The sequence below is a fragment of the Rhagoletis pomonella genome, unplaced genomic scaffold (genome assembly GCF_013731165.1).
Source record: "Rhagoletis pomonella isolate Grant_MI unplaced genomic scaffold, Rhpom_1.0 Rhpom_scaffold_00006, whole genome shotgun sequence".
Taxonomy (NCBI): Eukaryota; Metazoa; Arthropoda; class Insecta; order Diptera; family Tephritidae; genus Rhagoletis; species Rhagoletis pomonella.
This window is the reverse complement of record NW_023458560.1, coordinates 23,168,760-23,188,351: the sequence shown is the minus strand read 5'-3', so window position 1 is coordinate 23,188,351 and position 19,592 is coordinate 23,168,760. Positions and strand designations below refer to the sequence as shown.

General features: G+C 37.5%; 1 protein-coding gene across 1 annotated transcript in view; it reads right to left on the bottom strand.

The window, feature by feature from the left end:
• Positions 1–11,357: 11,357 nt before the first annotated feature.
• Positions 11,358–19,592, bottom strand: part of LOC118740509 (protein YIPF5-like) — a gene marked incomplete at its 5' end in the record, with an annotated part of 16,976 nt that continues 8,741 nt past the window's right edge. Inside the window, 1 exon segment of the mRNA XM_036472071.1 lies at positions 11,358–11,748. Coding sequence (XP_036327964.1) covers positions 11,586–11,748 — 163 coding nt within the window.

The window sequence follows — 19,592 nt, the reverse complement described above, 5'->3', positions numbered from 1 at the left end:
GGAAATACATTTGTGTTTTTCTGAAATACTATTGGAAAAGGTGTAGTCCTAATTTCTACACTCTGTTGCATAATTATAAATCCAGTACAATAGTCTTTGAAACAGCCGTCACAATCAAGATAGGTAAAAACTTTCTTCTATGACTTTTGCATGGTAAGAGCTCTTTTATAATAGAGTGGTAAATTTTTTTATAACCATAACCTAATTTAAAAGAACTCCCAAAAATCTAAAAACTACTTGTTGCAAAACTATAAATCCAAAAAGAGAAATCTCAATAAAATGAGTAAAACATGCAAACATGTCCTTCTACTACTCTATTTGTGCTCCATTGACTTTAATTGACTGAAAAATGTGCTTCCTTGTACTTAGACATAATGTCTTCGGTAAAGCGGCATCCAGTTTATGTCACTCTTGCAAAACCGCCAATTTAAGCCAGATAACGTTTTCAAATTGGCGATTATCAGCATCAACTTTCTTTGCCAGTATTCTCCACACATTTTCCCTTGGATTGAGGTCAAGAGAGCACAAGGGTCCGAATATCGTTGGTCAGATGAGATTGAGATGGGTTGCCTTTACATTTGATATTGTCACATGGTAAACAAACATGATGGGTATTACCATGTTTACCAAAAAGAAAAAAAGTGGGTACATTTATCTATTGAAAATTGGTTGAAACGAACCTTTCAATCTTTATAGAAAGTGGTTCGGTTTTCGGTTCGGATCAAACATTTGTGGAAAATTTCGGTTCGGTTAATGGTTCAGTTAATTAATGGAAAAGAGCGGTTTTCCGGTTCAAAACCGGTTCGGTTCAAAACCGGTTCACGTCCCTGCTAAAAACGTTTGCACAAAACAACAGTCATTGAATGCGATTTTAAAATTTGGGAGAAAATGGTTCCCAATTGAATGATTCTTGCGATTTTATATGTGTATAAAATTCCATTACCTTATAACAAGTGGTTCCAGAGAAAAGCGATATGAGAATTTCAGTTTGTATGGGCGGTGCCACACCCCTTTCCCATTATCTACCACTTTTCGCCATAAGTACGTTATTGATGTCATAAATAGCTGTCAAAATTTCAGGACGTGAGCAAAAGTGGTTCCAGAGATAAGCGATATGAGAATTTCAGTTTCTATGGGCGGTGCCACACCCCTTTCCCATTATCTACCACTTTTCGCCATAAGTACGTTATTGATGTCATAAATAGCTGTGTAAAATTTCACGACGTTAGCATGGGCGGTTCCAGAGATAAGCGATATAAGAATTTCAGTTTTTATGGGCGGTGCCACGCCCTCTTTTCCAAAATCTACCACTTTTCGTCGTAAGTACGGTATTGACAACATATGTTGCTGTGTGAAATTTCAGGACATTAACATAAGTGGTTCCAGAGATAAGCGATCTGAGACTTTCAGTTTGTATGGGAAGTGCCACGCACACTTTGCCAGTACCTACCATTTTTCACCGTAAGTAGGGTATTTATGATCTATGCATCTGTGCTAAGTTTCAGTTCCCCAGCATAATTTGTTTTAGAGATATAGTGGTTTTAACATTTTAGTCTATATGTCAGATGCCACGCCCCCTATGTATCTGGATTAACATTTCCGGATTAGAGGACGTTATATCCTTTAAATCGGTGTATGTTTCATTGAAATCGAGCGAACGGTGCCTTCAAAAAAGGGATTGCAAAATTTTCTTGTGGCGTATTTATATATAGATGCAACGGAGTGTATAGTTCCGAACCAGTTCTAAAATCGACAGACGAAAAAAAAATTATCATGATTTTTCAATCTTTTTGGTTCTTCCGTGTGTGCGATTTTATATCATTTTCAAAAAATGTGCTTTCAATTTGAAATTAAATTCGTTTGAATGATTATAAGAAATGTACGTTTACATACCTTCGGCTGTAGCTGAGTTTGCAGAGGTGCTTGCTGTTATTAGCTATATTCCAGAAGATTCCAAGATGTTAAAATGTTAACACAAAGTTTGGTTTTGTATTACCAAGCTATGGAAAAGCATCTGCGAAATGCATCTGCATCTGCGAATGTCCTTGAACGAAAAAGCCGCAAAAACAACAAAGGTATCTATGTAAAGTAAACAAGCCGCTGCATCCCTTTTTCGATAGTTCCGAACCAGTTCTAAATTCGTCACCTTAGATATAGATTTCTAATGGAAAAACTGAAATAAAATAGTTTTTTAAAAGAACCACATTTCGCTGATTTTGGTATGGTGGGGATCTATTTACTATCGGACTGGTTCGTTTTTGGTGATAAAGATTTGATTCACTAGTCCGCGGTTTCCCTGCAGGGTGACGACACTAGCCTCCTCTTTACATGCCCACTCACATCAGCTCATCGAACATCCCCCTCTATGCGGCGCAAACCCTTACCTTTTCCTGAACTTCCTTATAATTTTAAGATTCTGGTATATTAATAAACTAGTTGTAAACGCAGTTTATTCCTTTGTAACAATCCGGTGTACTCGGTATTCAAAAAATCACGATTTCAAAAAACCGCCTAAAAATATTCAAAAAAAAATAAATAACGGTTGAAACCAGTTTTGGAAAAACCGAGTCAATCACCCTAGTGTGGACTACTGCAGATTGCTTGATTAAACTCTACATATTAAGATACATATTTATGTACACCACGCTTCACTTGAAGAGCGTGTCCCATAGACAACATATCGAGCCCTAACCGCCAAAAAGATGTCAGCGAAATTTTTTCAAAACTTTTTTTCAATGCAGAAATGCATTTAGATGCTCTAGGAACATTTCTGCGTCTAAAAGAAAATTTTGGAAAAAATGTACGTCTTTTTGGCTCAATATGCTGTTATTTTATATATGTATTTTTCTGGGAAAATAGGAGCATCTTTCCTTTTTCTGGATCTGTTGCTGCTGCTTTGGTTTTGATAGTGTCAACTAGTATGTGCTCCCACATCAAATACTACCACAGCTGATATTGCTCTGGGAATTGGAAGATGGAGTCCCCGATGCCCCCTCCCCCTCTCGTCGGGCCTGCGAGTGTCCCAATGAAACTAATGCGGCTGTGTAAAATGACTTCGAGCACCACGGTAAATTTATTTAATTCAAAATTATTTGTATTCTATTCAAACGAAGTCTTTAATTACATGAACTAAAAAGTTAGAAAGAATTATGTTTAATGTTCAAGTGAAAAGGCTTAAAACTATATACTTACTAAAATTGGCCAGCCGCTTTAACATAGGTTGTATGCTTGCGGGAAGATGTGGGAAAACATGATTATTTACTAGACTTCTAAAATTTCCCTGAGTAAGAATGTGAAGAGTGATTTATTGAGCTGAGGATCACTTAATTGCACAAAAAAAGAGAAAATTAAAAAAAATACCGACTTTGCCTATTTGCGAGTATTTAAGAGCGTCATTTATATATGTACATACATACAAAGAAGTTCAAAGGAAAGCTAAGCTACACATCTTTCTCTGGCAATATTGAAATATACCAATCGGTCTGCCTTTCCAGCACAAAAAAAGCTATTTTATCGATTACATATTGTGAAAAAGAAATTGATGTACATAAATTTGGCAGATATTCCGTGTTTAAAGTCCATATCGAATGCACACATACATACATTTATATTATGTATGCAGTAGGGATGCCAATCCCGGGATCCCGATGATTTTGAGGTCCCGATAATGCCGGGATTTGTTTGCATTAATGCCGGGATCTCGAAGATTTAAATGAATGTACTCATAGCGTCGTTAATGTAAACAGAACAGGAAGTTTTAAGGAAAAGTTACATAATTTTTTAAATCAATCTACTCAAACTTCCTCAATTCGAAAAACTTAAATATTATCCGACGTGCTGTTAAGTAAATGAAGTTCAAATATTTTGTAATGTAGGATATAGGGGTCATTATCTTCAAATGGCTTATGACTACCTTTTGACAGTTCAGCCTAAAAGCCAACATACCAACATGTATTTCGACCCGTTGAATCCAAATGTGAGGTCCGTTTGGCTCGTTCGCCCTCAAAATTTCGAGTAAAATGCGAATAAATGGCAAAAAATTCGCCATTTTTAAAGGGTGTAGACTAAACATGTTTAGAGAATTTGTTTTTGTATATTTTTGTTTAATGTTAATGTTTCATTAATTATCACTTTCAAAAGTATCCCGTATTTACATTGTTATTTGTGATGTATGCATTCCTCAATCACATTGTTTCTTAAATACAATTTAAAAAATGTATTACATACTTTAAAATTTTTCTGTATTAATAAATACCTATGTGATTTTTACAATGAGTTTATCGTAAATTTAATTAGTTTTATTTCATGGTATGTTTAAATGCTTTCAGCTATTGAATTTTTGCTCATATTCATAAAAGTTACGTCTCAATGTGAATCCCGGGATTACATAAAAAAAAATATCCCAAAATCCCGGCGTTACAACTTTCCGCATATTTTGGCATCCCTAATACATACACATTCCATGCCGAAACAGGAACGAAATTCAGTTGAAATAGAATTGCCAACAAACGATGCTAGGATGAAATAAAACCAACAACAAACATAACTTACATTCATTGCTTAAAATAAATCTAAAAAACAGAAACAGCAAAAATACTGTAGCAAAAACTCAATTAACCAGTATTTCCAATTGAACGAATTACAAAAGGAGAAAACAAAGAATGAAAACGAAAAAGTTGGATGAACCAAGTAATTGAAACGAGCGAAACCATTTAACAAATAGTATATATGTACATACGTACAAATACATACAATCATATGCACATTCATACACACTCGTATATGCCCTACGAACTTAAATGTTAAATGTTAATTCAAAGCAAAATATAGGTTTGATATAAAATTTTTGCTAATAAATTACAGACTGGGTACCATAAGTTTTCAAAAGAAGTATTATTTGATTGTTTTTGAGCCCCAGGCCTAGGGTAAATAAAACAATTGGATGTACTATATTCCTTTTAGTTTATTACTGTCGATATTCCGCCTTTAATCTAAAGGCATCTTCAGGACTCAATCTAGATACATATTAGAGTCTGACCGATTCCCAATTTTTGGCCGATGCCGATTAATCGGCCTCAGGGCAAAGAACCGGCCGATGCCGATTCCTTAAAAAAAAAACTAAATTCCTTCAAGAACAAATATTTTTGATAAACATTTACATATAATAACAAAAGAAAAACATAAACAAATAACCATTCAAGAATCTATTCACTTATTTATGTACATACATAAAGATGTATTAAAAGTAGTATATCGCCTATGCATACATATAATTGCAAAACTTTGTTCCTTAGTCTTTTTCTTATTCAATTTTAAAAAAATAGTTCATTCGAAATCACATTTCTTAGCTGTAATCATAGTAGTAAAAATATGCAGCTTCTATAAAGGTGTTGTATTGAATACAATTTGTTAATAAACAGTAACCGTAGATTTTTAATGATAAAAGTATTTTTTTAACGTAAATAATTTAACAATCAAGTGAAAAGTACCCGAAGGGTTTAGGAATTCAGCGATTAATTCAAGCATTATTTGCCTATTTCCCTTTCGTTTATTTAATGTTTCTTATTAAAAATTACAAACTTTTTCTTTAAACATTCTGAGTATGCAGTTTTGTAGCCCATTCAATTTTATTTTAACGAAGTGCAAATTTAAAGTAACTAGGACTTAGGACGTACTATTGGTTTCTGGAATTTTTTTTTGTGGAAAGTGTTGCGGATTTTCTCCATACAAAAAAATTTTCGAACATACTTTGATCGGAAGAAAACGTGTGAACAAAAAATTTTCAAAAATCAACACTTACCTAGCTACTTCCAACTTGCATTTTATTATACTTAAATTAAAAAAACTGCGTATTCAAAAAGATCTAAAAAGGCTGATTAAACAGCTTCAAATTTTGATGAAATTTGTTTAAATTTGCCGAAAAAGTAAAAAGAATCGGCTAAGAATCTGCCAAAAACGGCCTATGCCGATGCCGATTCTTTTGGTCGATACTAGCCGCCGCCGATTAATCTGTCGGACTCTAATACATACATATGTATATCATCACAAATAATTATTTACAAAACACAACAAAAAAATTTAAAAGATAAAGAAATAGTGCGAAAATGTGCCAAATAGAAAAATAAAAGTGCCAAAAAAGGTGCTTTTGAGAATTCCCCGGTTTTGCCCGAGATTTCGTAAATTAAAAAAAACATATGTATTTTGATATATTAAGTTTGTTAACAAAAAGAATAAAGAATATGCATATAATATTTACATACATACATACACCGGTCGAAAAAAATTTAGTCGCACCATATTTTGACAAGTTTTCACAATTTTTTTTTTTTTGTTATTTAATTTGAGTTATTTTTATAAAAATATAGTTCATCCTTAGCAATAATCGTTTAAGTCCATGTTTAAAACTTTGCGCAATATTCTAAAAAAATCAACAAACTTTCAATTATCAGTGCACTTGCACAACATTCGCATTCACAAAAGCTCGGCTTTGATCATTGCGAATACGAATGTTAAAATTAATGCGGAAGCTCCGCGGTTGCAAATGCAAATGCGAATACGAATATCCGCAACAACCCTGGTATGGATGGTTGCACAAAGAGATGCCGAGAGTAAGAGGAAATGCCGAACAAATTAATTTAGCTTCCTATTTTGCAAATAAAAGATGGTATGTATTTTATATGCATTCATGACCTCAACGTAAACTTAGTGACAGATGAAGCAGAACCACAGATTATATTCCTAAAAGAAAAACTAAATTTAGGAATATATACAAACAGAAATGCTCAAACTACAAGCTCAAAAACAGTATTTGATGCGGTATTTTCAAGATATTTTAACACCCTTGAGTCAGAAGTATTTACATGTATCATATTTAAGTAATCATACCAATAATTTCGTGTATTAAAAGAATTAAAAATTAGAAGAAAAAAATTTTAAATCAGCAAAATGAATAAAATGAAGTGAAATTAATGTTTATTTTCTAACCTAACCTACATGTGTATTTATGTAACTGAATCGCCTAATAATAGGTTTGCATATAAGTAGGTTATCCTCATTTTCGAGCTTAGGTCCCTAATTTGTAATTAGAAAAAGAGATTAGCCTTACAAAATTATAATTGTAAAATAATCTCAGACGAAACTCATAACTTTTCGGTATCCAACCTAGTTTTATCGATTATATTTGCGAAGAAGAGGAGAAATTTCGAATGTAAAAGAAAACAATCTCAGACGAAACTCATAACTTTTCGGTATCCAACCTAGTTTTATCGATTATATTTGCGAAGAAGAGGAGAAATGACGAATGTAAAAGTAAACAAAAATGGACGCTAGCAAGGAAAAGAGTTTTGTAAAAGTATTTTAAATAAAATATTAAGTTAAAGTATATTTAAATTGCTTAATATGTATAGCAGAAAAAAGTGATCACGGTGGCACAGAGAAGAAACTTAACTTTTCCTTGAGTGGTGAGAATAGCAAGCACAACAAATTTGACGGCTAATAATCTAAAATTTGCCTGTGTATACAGGGTGATTAACAAAATCGAGATTATATACGTATATGTTTACACATCAAATTTCATGAGTAACTAGTACTCACCAGACCTGGGTCGTAATGATTCCTTTAGGAATTAAATTACTCCCAATTACAGATTACAAGGATTTGTAATTAGGAATCAATTCCTTCAGTCCACAGCAAAGGAATCGATTACTTTTTCAATTCCTTGAAGTAATCTCAAATGTAATTGGTTTTTTCTTTAATTCCATTACAAGGAATTTCATATTGTAATTGGAATAAATTACGTGCTAGTAATGTAATTGTTTTTCCAGTTCCTTTGAAAGGAATTGAAAATGTAATTGATTTTTTTTCATTCCATTACCTGGAATTGCAAGAGTACTTTAGTTTTTTCAATTACTCAAAGGAATTGTAAAAGTAATCGAGAAACTGAAAGGTCATTCAGGAATGTACAATGTGGAATTTTTGTTGTGGTCAAAGATTAAAATCGAAAGAACACATTGGACATCTTCTATGTATATCTATATATGTATATAAAAATGTTGTGTTCGTATGTCACGGTTATCAAAACCCGAGAACGGCTGAACCGATTTGAATAATTTTTTTTATTATTCGGTATAATACCAGAACCAATGATATCGCAAAAATTTGGAGGGTTGCCACCTATTTTAAAATTTTTAAACCCAATTATATTGGTAAAATTAATGAATTATTACAATATGGGTATCAAGTTAAAAAGGTTTAAGAAAGATAACTGCTGGAAGTATTTTTGACGAGGGTTGCCACCTATTTGAAAATTTAAACTCAGTCAAATTGTTAAAAAAATGAAATATTGCCATGTGGGTGTCAAACTAAAGAGTTTTAAAAAGGCTTACTGCCGAAAATATGTTTGAGGAGGGCTGCCATCTGTTTGAAAATTTAACTAAATTACATTGATAAAATAAATAAAATATTACAATATGGGTTTCAAATTAAAGAGGTTTAAGAAAGATAACTGTTGGAAATATTTTTGAGAGGGGCTGCCACCTATTTGGAAATTGTAACTCAGTTAAATTGATAAAGTAAATGAAATTTTGGCATGTGGGTGTCAAACTAAAGAGTTTTAAAAAGGCTTACAGTCTACCATGAACACTTCCAGAAATATGCAATATGAAAAGTTCGGTTTATATGGCAGACAAAATGTAAATTAAGGCATATGTTACAGTTTTGCACTCATATATTTTTAAGAACTTTTTAACAACTTTCACGAAAAAAAGAACTACTAACACAATATTCAGTACTCTTTTGCTTGTTTCAGTTCCTGGATGCGATTTGGCATACCTTATTTGTATCTTTGTAAAAATTCTGGAGGTATAACCTTAGTTTGCTTTCACAGCTCATGTACTCGATTTTACGGACTTTGGTACTTGTTAAGCTGTGCTTTTAGTTAATTTCGCAAATTCTCGATGAGATTCATGTCCGCGGATTGTGGAGGTCATTTCAAATTAGCAAATTTTTGCTTTTTCATCCAGTCTTTGAGAACATATGCAGTATGTTTTGGGTGATTTTTCAGCAGAAACTCTCATTTTTCGACTACATCTTGCAAATTTTGTAGAAACATGAACAGATACTGTTCCTTACACATAATGCGTACTAACGGACCAACAATATTTTTGAAATACAACCCCAAACAATTAAGATCCTACCACTGTGATTCACAGTTTGCCGTACATGATGCGCTTAGGCTTAATTTGGGTCTTTGATCCAATACCATGCCCGGCCATCTGATTGAAAGCGATTAATTTATTCTTGTCAGACCAAATAACCTTCAATTGAAACTTAAAAATATGTTTTTTATTGCATTTTGAACGGCCTAACATATCCCAATAGGCAACGGTTCGGTTTTCGTGCGATGCAGCGAAATGCTGCCACACTCGCACATGTATTTTGATCAAATTTGCTTATTTCTTCTTTATGATGCCTTTGCGCTCAATTTGGCAATTCTTCGCCTCGCTGTCTATTGATTTGCATTACAGTTTAATACCTTAAGCGGTTCTGTAATAGTAGCTGCATCGCTACTTGCTGCTAAGTTCACAAGATATCGTACCGTAATATTTTTTAACAGACTTCCTTTGTCCTTGGGAACACTTAGGCTATATTTTTTCTAAGTCTTAACATTTTCAAGTCGCAAATTCCAAAATTGTTTGCCACTTTTCGTGCGGTTCCGCCTTTCCACAGTAAATCTATTATTTACATTTATGGTTCCTGATTAACTATGTTATTTACTGGTGATCACTTCTTCAATAAATTACAATATAGAAAAAAGTCATCTGACTTCCAACTAAGTAAAACTAAAAGTAAGTAAGTAAAAGTAACTGTCAAATGCAAAACTGAGAGTGAGTGCGAAACTGTAACATCTGCCTTAATTTACATTTTTGACTGCTGGTTTTTTTATTGTCGTTGTATTGACTTCAAATCGTTATGAGAGAGGGAGTAGGGATGTACCAACAAGAATATACAACAAAAGAATGAAAGTCGTTAGAACTTGGAAATATAGCGGTGGCTGAAATAAAAAGTGTTACACCATGTTACAGTTTTGCTCGTCACTGTATATATCACCATACCCAGTTCTAGTCCTCTACCACAAATATATGCAGTTTGAAAAATTCGGTTTGTATGGGAGGTGCCACGCCCCCTTTCTATATCGAAACTTTTTTTTAGCCTATAACCATCCTTGGAAAGTCTGCAGTAGATTCCGAAATTCTCGGCGTTTTTTGTGTAATTTTAGCGTCGTTACAGTGTTATCATCAAAATTTAGCCATAGCAATGAAATTTGTTTATAAAACTCTTAGGAGGATCTCCAGTCCCACAGGGCTCGTAATTCAAGCGTACTCTATCCTCATTTGTAACACAAGATACCAGTAAGAGTACTTCAAAGGCTTCAGAAGGCACGCCATTTTGGGTAAAATTAAGGGTACCATAATATACACAATTAACTCAGTGCATTTTTTTAGATACGCAGGGATTAGTCCAAGAGAACAGCAGTGCCCAAGGCAGCAACATTTATGGGTCTCATCTGCCGCGAAGCGCGTTCGCGGTAGGATCTGGAAAATTTAACCGTTACCCTATAAACTGAACCGCTACAGTTTAAGCTATTCAGTTTTCTTAAAGTCCAATTAGTAATACTACTTAGGTATAAGTTGTTTATTCAAGGCAGTTAGCAACCAAGAAATTTAAAAAAGCTTTTTCAATTCAACAGTGCAACAATTTTTTTTATAAATTTTTCGATTACTTTTTAAATTACTTTGAGGAATGGAATTGGAAAAAAAATCAATTACATTTTCAATTCCTTTCAAAGGAATTGAAATAAACAAAAAATTACATTACTAGCACGTAATTTATTCCAATTACAATATGAAATTCCTTGTAATGGAATTAAAGAAAAAAACAATTCCATTTGAAATTACTTCAAGGAATTGAAAAAGTAATCGATTCCTTTGCTGTGAACTAAAGGAATTGAATCCTAATTACAATTACTGAGGAATGTAATTGTAATTGTAATGTAATAGCATTTACCCAGCTCTGGTACTCACGCCTTTTTTGAAGTACCTTTACGCCCTGCTCAATACAAAATGTCACAAGACCACATTATTTTTTACTTTTCTTAAATTTGACTAGTTTTTATGCGGAACTGATGTTTTTAAATACAAAAAAAAACTAAATAGACAAAATTTTAGCATTTTTAATTGGTAACACTTCGAGCGCTTACCCCTGTATATTGTCACCCTGTTAATGCATCCATTTCCTTGTATTCAATATTTGCCCTTCGCCATTCGCTTCCAATGCTTTACATTTATCAGTAAACATGTACGATTATTTATGTATAAGGATGTGCTCAAAAATTTTAGTAATTTATTATAAAATATCAATTCAAAAAATACATAATTAATAGATGCACACACAAATGTACATATTTTTATAAAAGCATAAATTTTAAAAATCGTTACTTATCTGTTTCGCCATTATTATTATTATCATAGTTTTATAATGATAATTTTTTCTTGACCACTATTATGCTTTGCTGAATGCTTTTGTATTTAAAATATTGTAATCAACGCAAAAACTCCATACAAAAGCGCGCACGGATACGCAATCAGTACTTGTTGATGGTCCATCGAGTAGGCCGTCACGAACAGTTTCGAAGCAGACATTGCACACCACATTATCGCCACACCAGCAATAATAAGTCCCAATGTACCCCTAAAAGAAGAAAAAATAAGAAGAAAACGATAATGAGTGTTTTAAAGCTAAATATATCTATTTATGTAAGTAGTTAGTATGTACAAAAATTCAAAATGTTAAAAAGTTTTGTATTTACGTAAAAAATCGTATGACATTAATATGTATAATATTAGCGCAACTTTAAAACTATGCGCTACTTCGATTTGCATCTTTTTCTAGACCTAATACGATGTATCCAATAACTGGTATTGAAAATAGACAAATAATTTCGGAAAGCGCAGAACTTCAAACAAAATGTCTGGCCGGCCAAGTTGAAGTTTTAACTAAGAAAACCGAACAAAACTCCCAGTTTTCATTAACGTTAGCCTAATATATGTAAGTCGACGGTAGGACGATGCTATGCCACCGAAAGCAAAAAAAAAATATGGAGTTTTTGATATGATCTCTCAAAATGCTTTGAAATCTGTGCCAAAAAAAGCACGAGCATGTTTTTGATGGCTCTCCTACCTAACAGAACGTTCTTATTTGACATTTTCTGGAATAGCTCCATCTTCCATTCGATAGAAAATCGTATTTAATATTGGGTCATAGAAAAGTTTCTGCGGATTTTCGTCACTATGTGGTATTTATGCCCATACATCCGGCAACACTAAGTCAATTGTCAAACGAGGCTACATTTTTTAGTGGAGACAGTTCTGTAATTCATCGCTCGTGAACAAAGTTATATTGATTTAAAAATGAATGGAACAACGAAAAATGGATTGAATATAAGATTAAGCAACGCAAACGATCATGGTCAAAGACCGATGACCCTCCACAACCGACATCAAAGCCTTGATTGCAGACAAACAAGGCTGTGTTGAGTGGTTGGTGAGATCGGATGGGAATTGTTCATTATGAACTGCTACAACGTGGCAAAACTATCAATCCAATCATCTGCTATGCACAATTTGATTGTTTGCAAAAAAAAAAACAATTACGAAAGAGGGACCAGAACTGACCAGAACTGACCAATAGAAAAAGAGTTGAGGTCCATCATGACAATTCAAGGCCACACACACATCTGTGATGGCTCGGTTGAAGAAGTTTCAATGCATCCAACGTGTATCCCGTCCCTCTTCCATTTCTTTCGGTCTCTGCAGACCGAAGAGCCGCTGAAGATCACTTGGCCAAGTTTTTCGCCGATAAACTACAGAAGTTCTACAACGATGGAATTGTGAAGCTACCCAAAAATTAGCAAAAGGTCATAGATAATAATGGCCAATGTATACTTGCCTAAAATTGATTTTAAAACATTTTATTTTTATCCCTATCTTCATCTTAGTGTTCATTTTTGTCTTTGTCTTCTTCTGTATCCTTGTCTTTGCCTTTGTTTTTCCCCGACTCCAGTGGCGCTTAGCGCAGTCGTTCGTTTTCTGCTCCCGCCATGTAACCTTCACCGTGGCGTTAAATATTCAAAGCAAACGTTGTTGTTGTTGTTGTTGTTGTAGCGGCTACAACAACCCCGCCCAGATCGGTTGGTATCTCAGTCGTTGTCGTCAAGTTCCACTAACGGCAACCCTAGGAAGCGTGCAGCTTCTGTGGGATCTGTCCACAGGGACAAGGCCGTTAGGGTTGTCGGGTTCTCCGGGCATGCGAAGAGATGGTTCGAGTCATGTGGGGTCTCTCCGCATGCCGGACATTCGTTCGGCACATCCTCATTCAACCTACTCAAGTAGGAGTTTAACCTGCTGCAGTAGCCGGAGCGAAGTTGGGCGAGTGTAGTGCGTGTCTCCCGAGGCAGATGAAGCTCTGTCTCGTCAATGTCCGGGGGTGGTATGCCTAGAACGGCATTCACAGGTGTAGAGTCTATATAACTCGAGACTGAGTCCCTGTGAATGCCGTTCAGGGCCTGTCTGTACGCTGTCGGGTCCAGAGGTTGCTTAATGAACCTCTGGACTTCGTCCGTCAGTTCATATAGATGCCTCCTGACGTGCCTAGGCGAGGGCTCCTCTGCAAGCAGCTGTCTGTTTGGGTGGCCACTTCTGTGGCTCCCGATCAGGAACTGCTTGCAGAGCATTATGTTGTGCTCCTTAACTGGGAGCATTTGCGCCTCGCCGTGCAAGTGGTGTTCTGGCGACATCAGGAGGCATACCGTCGCTGTCCTAAGTGCCGTATTTTGTACCGTCTGTAGCTTCGTCCACTGCGTCCTACTAGTCCCTGGCGACCACACTGGCGCTGCGTAGTTCAAAACCGGCCGGCCTATTGCCTTGTATGTTGCCAGCAACGTTTCTTTGTCTTTGCCCCAAGTACTGCCGGCTAGCGACTTGAGGACCTTGTTGCGGCTCTGTACTTTATTGACAATAGCGGTTGAGTGCGCAGAGAAGGAGAGCAGGCTGTCGAATGTTACTCCGAGTATTTTGGGGTTATTCACCGTCGGAATTGGTGTGTCATCGACGTGAATCCCCAGCGGTAGCCTGACCTCCTTCGTCCAGGTTGTGAACAGGGTCGCGGAGGATTTCGTAGGGGAGAGGGCTAGACACTTTGCAGTGAAGAAGCGAGAAAGTTCGGAGAGATAGCCGTTTACTTTCAAACACAGGTCATCAATTCCATTCCCAGTCGCCATGATCGAGCAGTCGTCGGCATAGGAGACAATCGAGACTCCCTCTGGTGGTTGAGGGAGCTTTGAAATATAAAAGTTAAACAGTAGCGGGGAAAGGACACCACCCTGAGGAACCCCCTGTTTTATTTTTCGCTGCTTACTCGTTTTGTCTCTAAATGTTACCGACGAATGTCGACCACTCAGATAATTTGCCGACCACCGTTTGAGCCTCTGTGGGAGAGAGGAGGCCTCTATATCTTCTAGCAGCGTGGAATGGCAGACGGTGTCAAACGCCTTTGACAAGTCCAACGCTACTAGAATCGTTCTCTCACAGGGACGGTTGCGGTTAAGGCCACGAGTTATCTGAGTGTTTATGGCGTTAAGTGCTGTTGTTGTACTGTGCACTTTACGGAAACCATGCTGATGCTTCGCTGGGGTCAGGTGGTTTGTGAAGTACGGGAGTAGCAAGGCCTCAAGTGTCTTCGCTACCGGGGAAAGGAGTGTAATCGGACGATACGAATCTCCTTTGTTGGCGGGTTTCCCCGGTTTGAGCAGTGGGACCACTCTCCCCACCTTCCAGATGTCTGGGATGATGAGAGTGGCCATTGACAGGTTGAGGACCTCCGTTAGGTACGCTACCCCCGCAGGACCCAAATTTTTCAGCATCAGCATGCATATTCCGTCGGGACCCATGGCTTTGGAGGCTTTCGCCTTCCCGATGGCCACCTGAACTTCACCGCAAGTGAAAGCAAGGGGGGCACAATTTGTTGGCAGTTTGTGCAGCCTTCTGGTCACTCGACGCTTGGCTTTGTCTACCGGAGGATGCAGTATGAACTGCCGGCTAAAATAGCTCGCGCATCGCTCCGGGTCCGACGAAGCATGGTCGCCGAAGGAAATTTCGACTCTGTCGTCGTGCTTCGTCGGATTAGACAATGACCTCACGGTTGACCAAAGCTTGCTCACACCAGAGGTGAAATTACAAGTCTTCAGGTGCTCCTCCCACTTCTTCCGCTTATGTACGTTTACAAGTTGCCGAATCTCCGCGTTGAGATCCCTGATACGGGGATCTCCGGGATCGGCCTGACGAAGGCTATCACGCTCATCAGCTAGAACAGCCGCTTCGGCAGGGAAGTTTGGACGTGGGTCCGATATACATCCTGCCGGTATGAAGCGAGCTGCAGCAGCAGTGATAGCCCTGCGGAACTTACGTTCACCGAGATGGACGTCGGTTGGTGTGGGGAGCGCTGCGAAGGTGTTTTCAGTAAACTCCGCGTAACCTTTCCAATCAGCTTTGGAAAAGTTGATATAGGTCCGGTGTTTGGCGGAGGCAAAGTCGGTTGGTTTATCAATCGAGATGACTATGGGTAGATGGTCTGATGCTAGAGTCAGCATAGGTCGCCACGTTATGCTGTTTATCAGACCAGCGCTGACTATTGTGATGTCTGGCGAGCTACTGCAGTTACCCATAATCCTGGTGGGTGCGTCGTCGTTCATTGTGCAGAATGTCGAATCGTCTATCTGCTCAGCCAAGCCTGTTCCTCTACGATCGTTTGACAGGCTTGAGTGCCAAAGATCGTGGTGCGCATTAAAGTCACCTACTACCATACGGTTTTCACCTCTGAGGAGCGCACCTATATCAGGGTGATATCCTGCCGGGCAGCAGGTGACAGGGGGTATGTAAATGTTAAATATTTCGAGCTCGACATCGCCTGACCGGATAGCGATGCCCTGACATTCTAGGGTGGTATCCCTGCGGTCGATGTCTGCTTCGATAAGACGATACTGCACGGTGTGGTGCGTGATGAACGCTAAGCCACCACCATTATCTCGCTCGCGATCTCGACGGTGCACATTGTACCCGGCGCAATTCAACAAAGTTGAATTGCTGTGCAGCTTCGTCTCTTGGACCGCAGCTATTAATATACCATGCCGACACATGAAGACGGTTATCTCCTCAATCTTGCTCTGTAGCCCGTTACAGTTGAATTGGAGGAGCTTCATTGGAGCCGGTTCTACGTACCGGAATGACTCGGGTTTCACCCGACCAAGGGCTGTTGTTTCGGCGATCTAACCCCGTTCAGGTCGGCGAAGTATCTCAGAAGTTGTCCGTCCATAGGGCAACATTCACTACGCATTCTCCTACTCAGGGCTGGCATCGAGTCAAACCCTGGGCCAGAAATATACACCTGCTGTGTATGCCGAAGACGATTACACCACAACTCCACCTCAGTCAAGTGTAATGCCTGCGAGGGGTGGAGTCACCTCAGGGTCTGCTCGGGACTACGGACACACAGACAGTGGACCACGTCTTACGTGGCCCCCTGTTGCTCAAACAGAGCAGTCTCCACGGCAAACAATAGTCCGCCCGTGCAGCCCCACACACTCACACAGCAACCACACACAGTCGCCACTACACAACAACATAATAACACCACAGACCGTACCATAGCCACCACAGACCACATAACACACACAACTGCACCACCACCCACACGCCGCCGCCAACAACTCCTGGTTCCCCCTACAATCTGCACGGTATGTCAGACCAGAATATTCCGTAATGTGACATCAGTCAAGTGCAACACCTGCCTTGGCTGGTGCCACTTTAGGGCATGTTCAGGTCTGCGTACCACGCGAGATTGGACGGGGAATTTCGAGGGCCCGTGTTGCGCTGCTCGGTCGCAGACGTCAATTGCGACGCCCCCCACCACCACCACAGGGCGGCAACCACCTCAGCAGCACACACAGCCAACGGCGGCAAGAACATACACCTCACTCACACCCCACATCACGACACGTCTCCCGAACCACATGAAGCTCCTCCAATTCAAAGCAAACGTCTCCGAGCTCGATTAAGAAGTTTCCCTCCAATAATTTGAACTCCACTTTTTAAACCGGTGACCACCCTCCTAAAACACATCAAACATATTTTTATTGTTCAAACTGTTTCTTAAAACTGTTTCGATTCACCCTCACATTTAGCATTTCATGCTCATACAGTATAATTTAATTTAATTCGACTCTTCAAACAGTCTTGAAAAACATTTTCGAAATATATAGTGTTGAACCCCACTCGTTTGACGGACACACTATTGTGATACTCCTTTTAGTTTATTAATTAATCGGTTTTAACTTTTAAACAGGGGGTAACCCCTTAAAAATATTTTCGAAATAGGTAAATCGTTCTGGAACCCATTTGATTTGACAACTGCACTATTGTAATATTTTTTTTTTGCCTTATTTTGTCTAATTGATTTTAACTTTCCAAAAAGGTGGCATATCTCTTCAAAAATTATATATTTGTTAATCCAGGTTATAACCTATCTGTGCGTTAAAATGTATTCAAATACGTCGAGATGTTTTAGCGGGAAAGAGCAACAAACATACTAGCACGCTCACAAACTTTCGCATACAGTGACTCAAACAAGGGACCACGTGTTGATTTTTTTTTTTTCAATATTCACAAGATAATTTTTTTTGTTATTTTTTTACAAAAATATTGTCCAAGCTTTAACGAAAACTGTATAAATCAAAGTTTCAAACTTTATACAAAATTTAGGAAAATTCAACAAATTTTCATCAAAATTTTAAACTTTTTAATCTGAATCTTTGAGCATTTTTGGGTATGCAATTTTATAGCCCATACAATTTTAGTCTGACGAAGTGCAAGTTTCAACCAGCTAAAAAATTAATTTTTGAATTTTGATATTTTTATTTTCTGCATAGGTATCCAAAAATGGTCTAACAATACAGATTGAAATTTTTGAAATTCTGATGGAAATTTAATCAAATTTCCTAAATTTGTAATAACGTTTGAAAATTTTACTTATATGAATTTGGTTAAAGCTTGAACAATATTTTTATAGAAAAATACCAACAATAAAAATTAACTCAAAATACATTAGGAATATTTAAAAATATTCAACACGCGGTCAATTGTTTGAGTCAGTGTATATAATATTAGTAGGATTAGCTACGAACTGATGGGGAAAAGTATGCACTTTTCAGATAGTCTAGCTCTAGCTCTCCTGTCATCGGCCTTTCGAAGACAACCTCCAACTTAGTTAAGGATGGTAATTCGATCATGGCCTGGAGGGCGAAAACATAATAGCCTATTTCCACCAAAAGCTTAAGCTGCAGTTAAGAGCTCAGATACATAAGTACCAATTATTTTAACATGGGGTGATCGGCAATGTTTATTTCTTACTTTTTGCTTTCATACTTTCGTTTACTTATACTTAATATGACCAATTACCCCGTTCGAGTGATAATCCCGTTTTTCAAATTGTCATAAACTGCAGTTAAGGATTGGTGGAAATGCCCTATGAGTCAAGCCTTAACGCTCTACAAGTATAAATGTATTTACCACTCTTCAATAACTATGTACACCAAATCTATGATACAATTTAAAACGTCAATTTATTTAAGCCGCTTTTCCCTCTAAATTCTACTCAAAAACTTTCAACAACACTCAAGCCAATCTCCTACTGTCTGTTGGCTTTGAAATTTTTGCGAACGCGTGTGAGTAATTAAAGCGTTTCACTCTAAATTAACGCGAAGTGAACGAGAAAACTAAAATTGAAAAGGAAACAAGCGACCATAACGAAAAAAACCTAGTCAGAAAAAAACTTTGCAGACTTTTTCATATGAATGTACCAAAAAATTATGAGCATTCAGAGTGTAATGCAGTGAATATAGCCAACATCAGCTATAGATACCACTGCTAGATACTAACTAAACGAACAGAGAGTGGTGCACTTGTAGAACGTAGAATATACGCGGATTGGTGCGTTTATTATGGTCATAAAAAGAAAATAGTAAAAAACGAAGCCAGTACCGAAGTGAATATGTTAGTGTAAAACTTTGATGCTATTGGTGTCCGTATTGGTGGCCGCCGCTGTCGATAGGTTACAGGTTTGGTGTCTAGGTTCGATTCGTGGTCTAATCAACATTCAAAAAGATGTTTATCTTAATGCAGTAACCCCTCAGCAGACTATACCGAACCTCCGACTATACTTCTGTCATGAAAACGTTCCTCATAAAACACAATCTACGGTTCGTAGGCGACGTAAAACTGTAGGTATCTTATGACAAGGCGCACACTAGAAATTGGAGGATAAGCTCGGCCAAATGCTTGACATAATGCGCTTTTTTTGTTAATCGGTAGCAGTGTTGGCGGTGTTTGCGATTGCCTTTACGTTGAAAAGTTCTAGTAGTAAATAAAATCGCAAAAGCATACAAATTACAAAAAAAGTAGCGAGTACAAAAAATAATGGTGTTA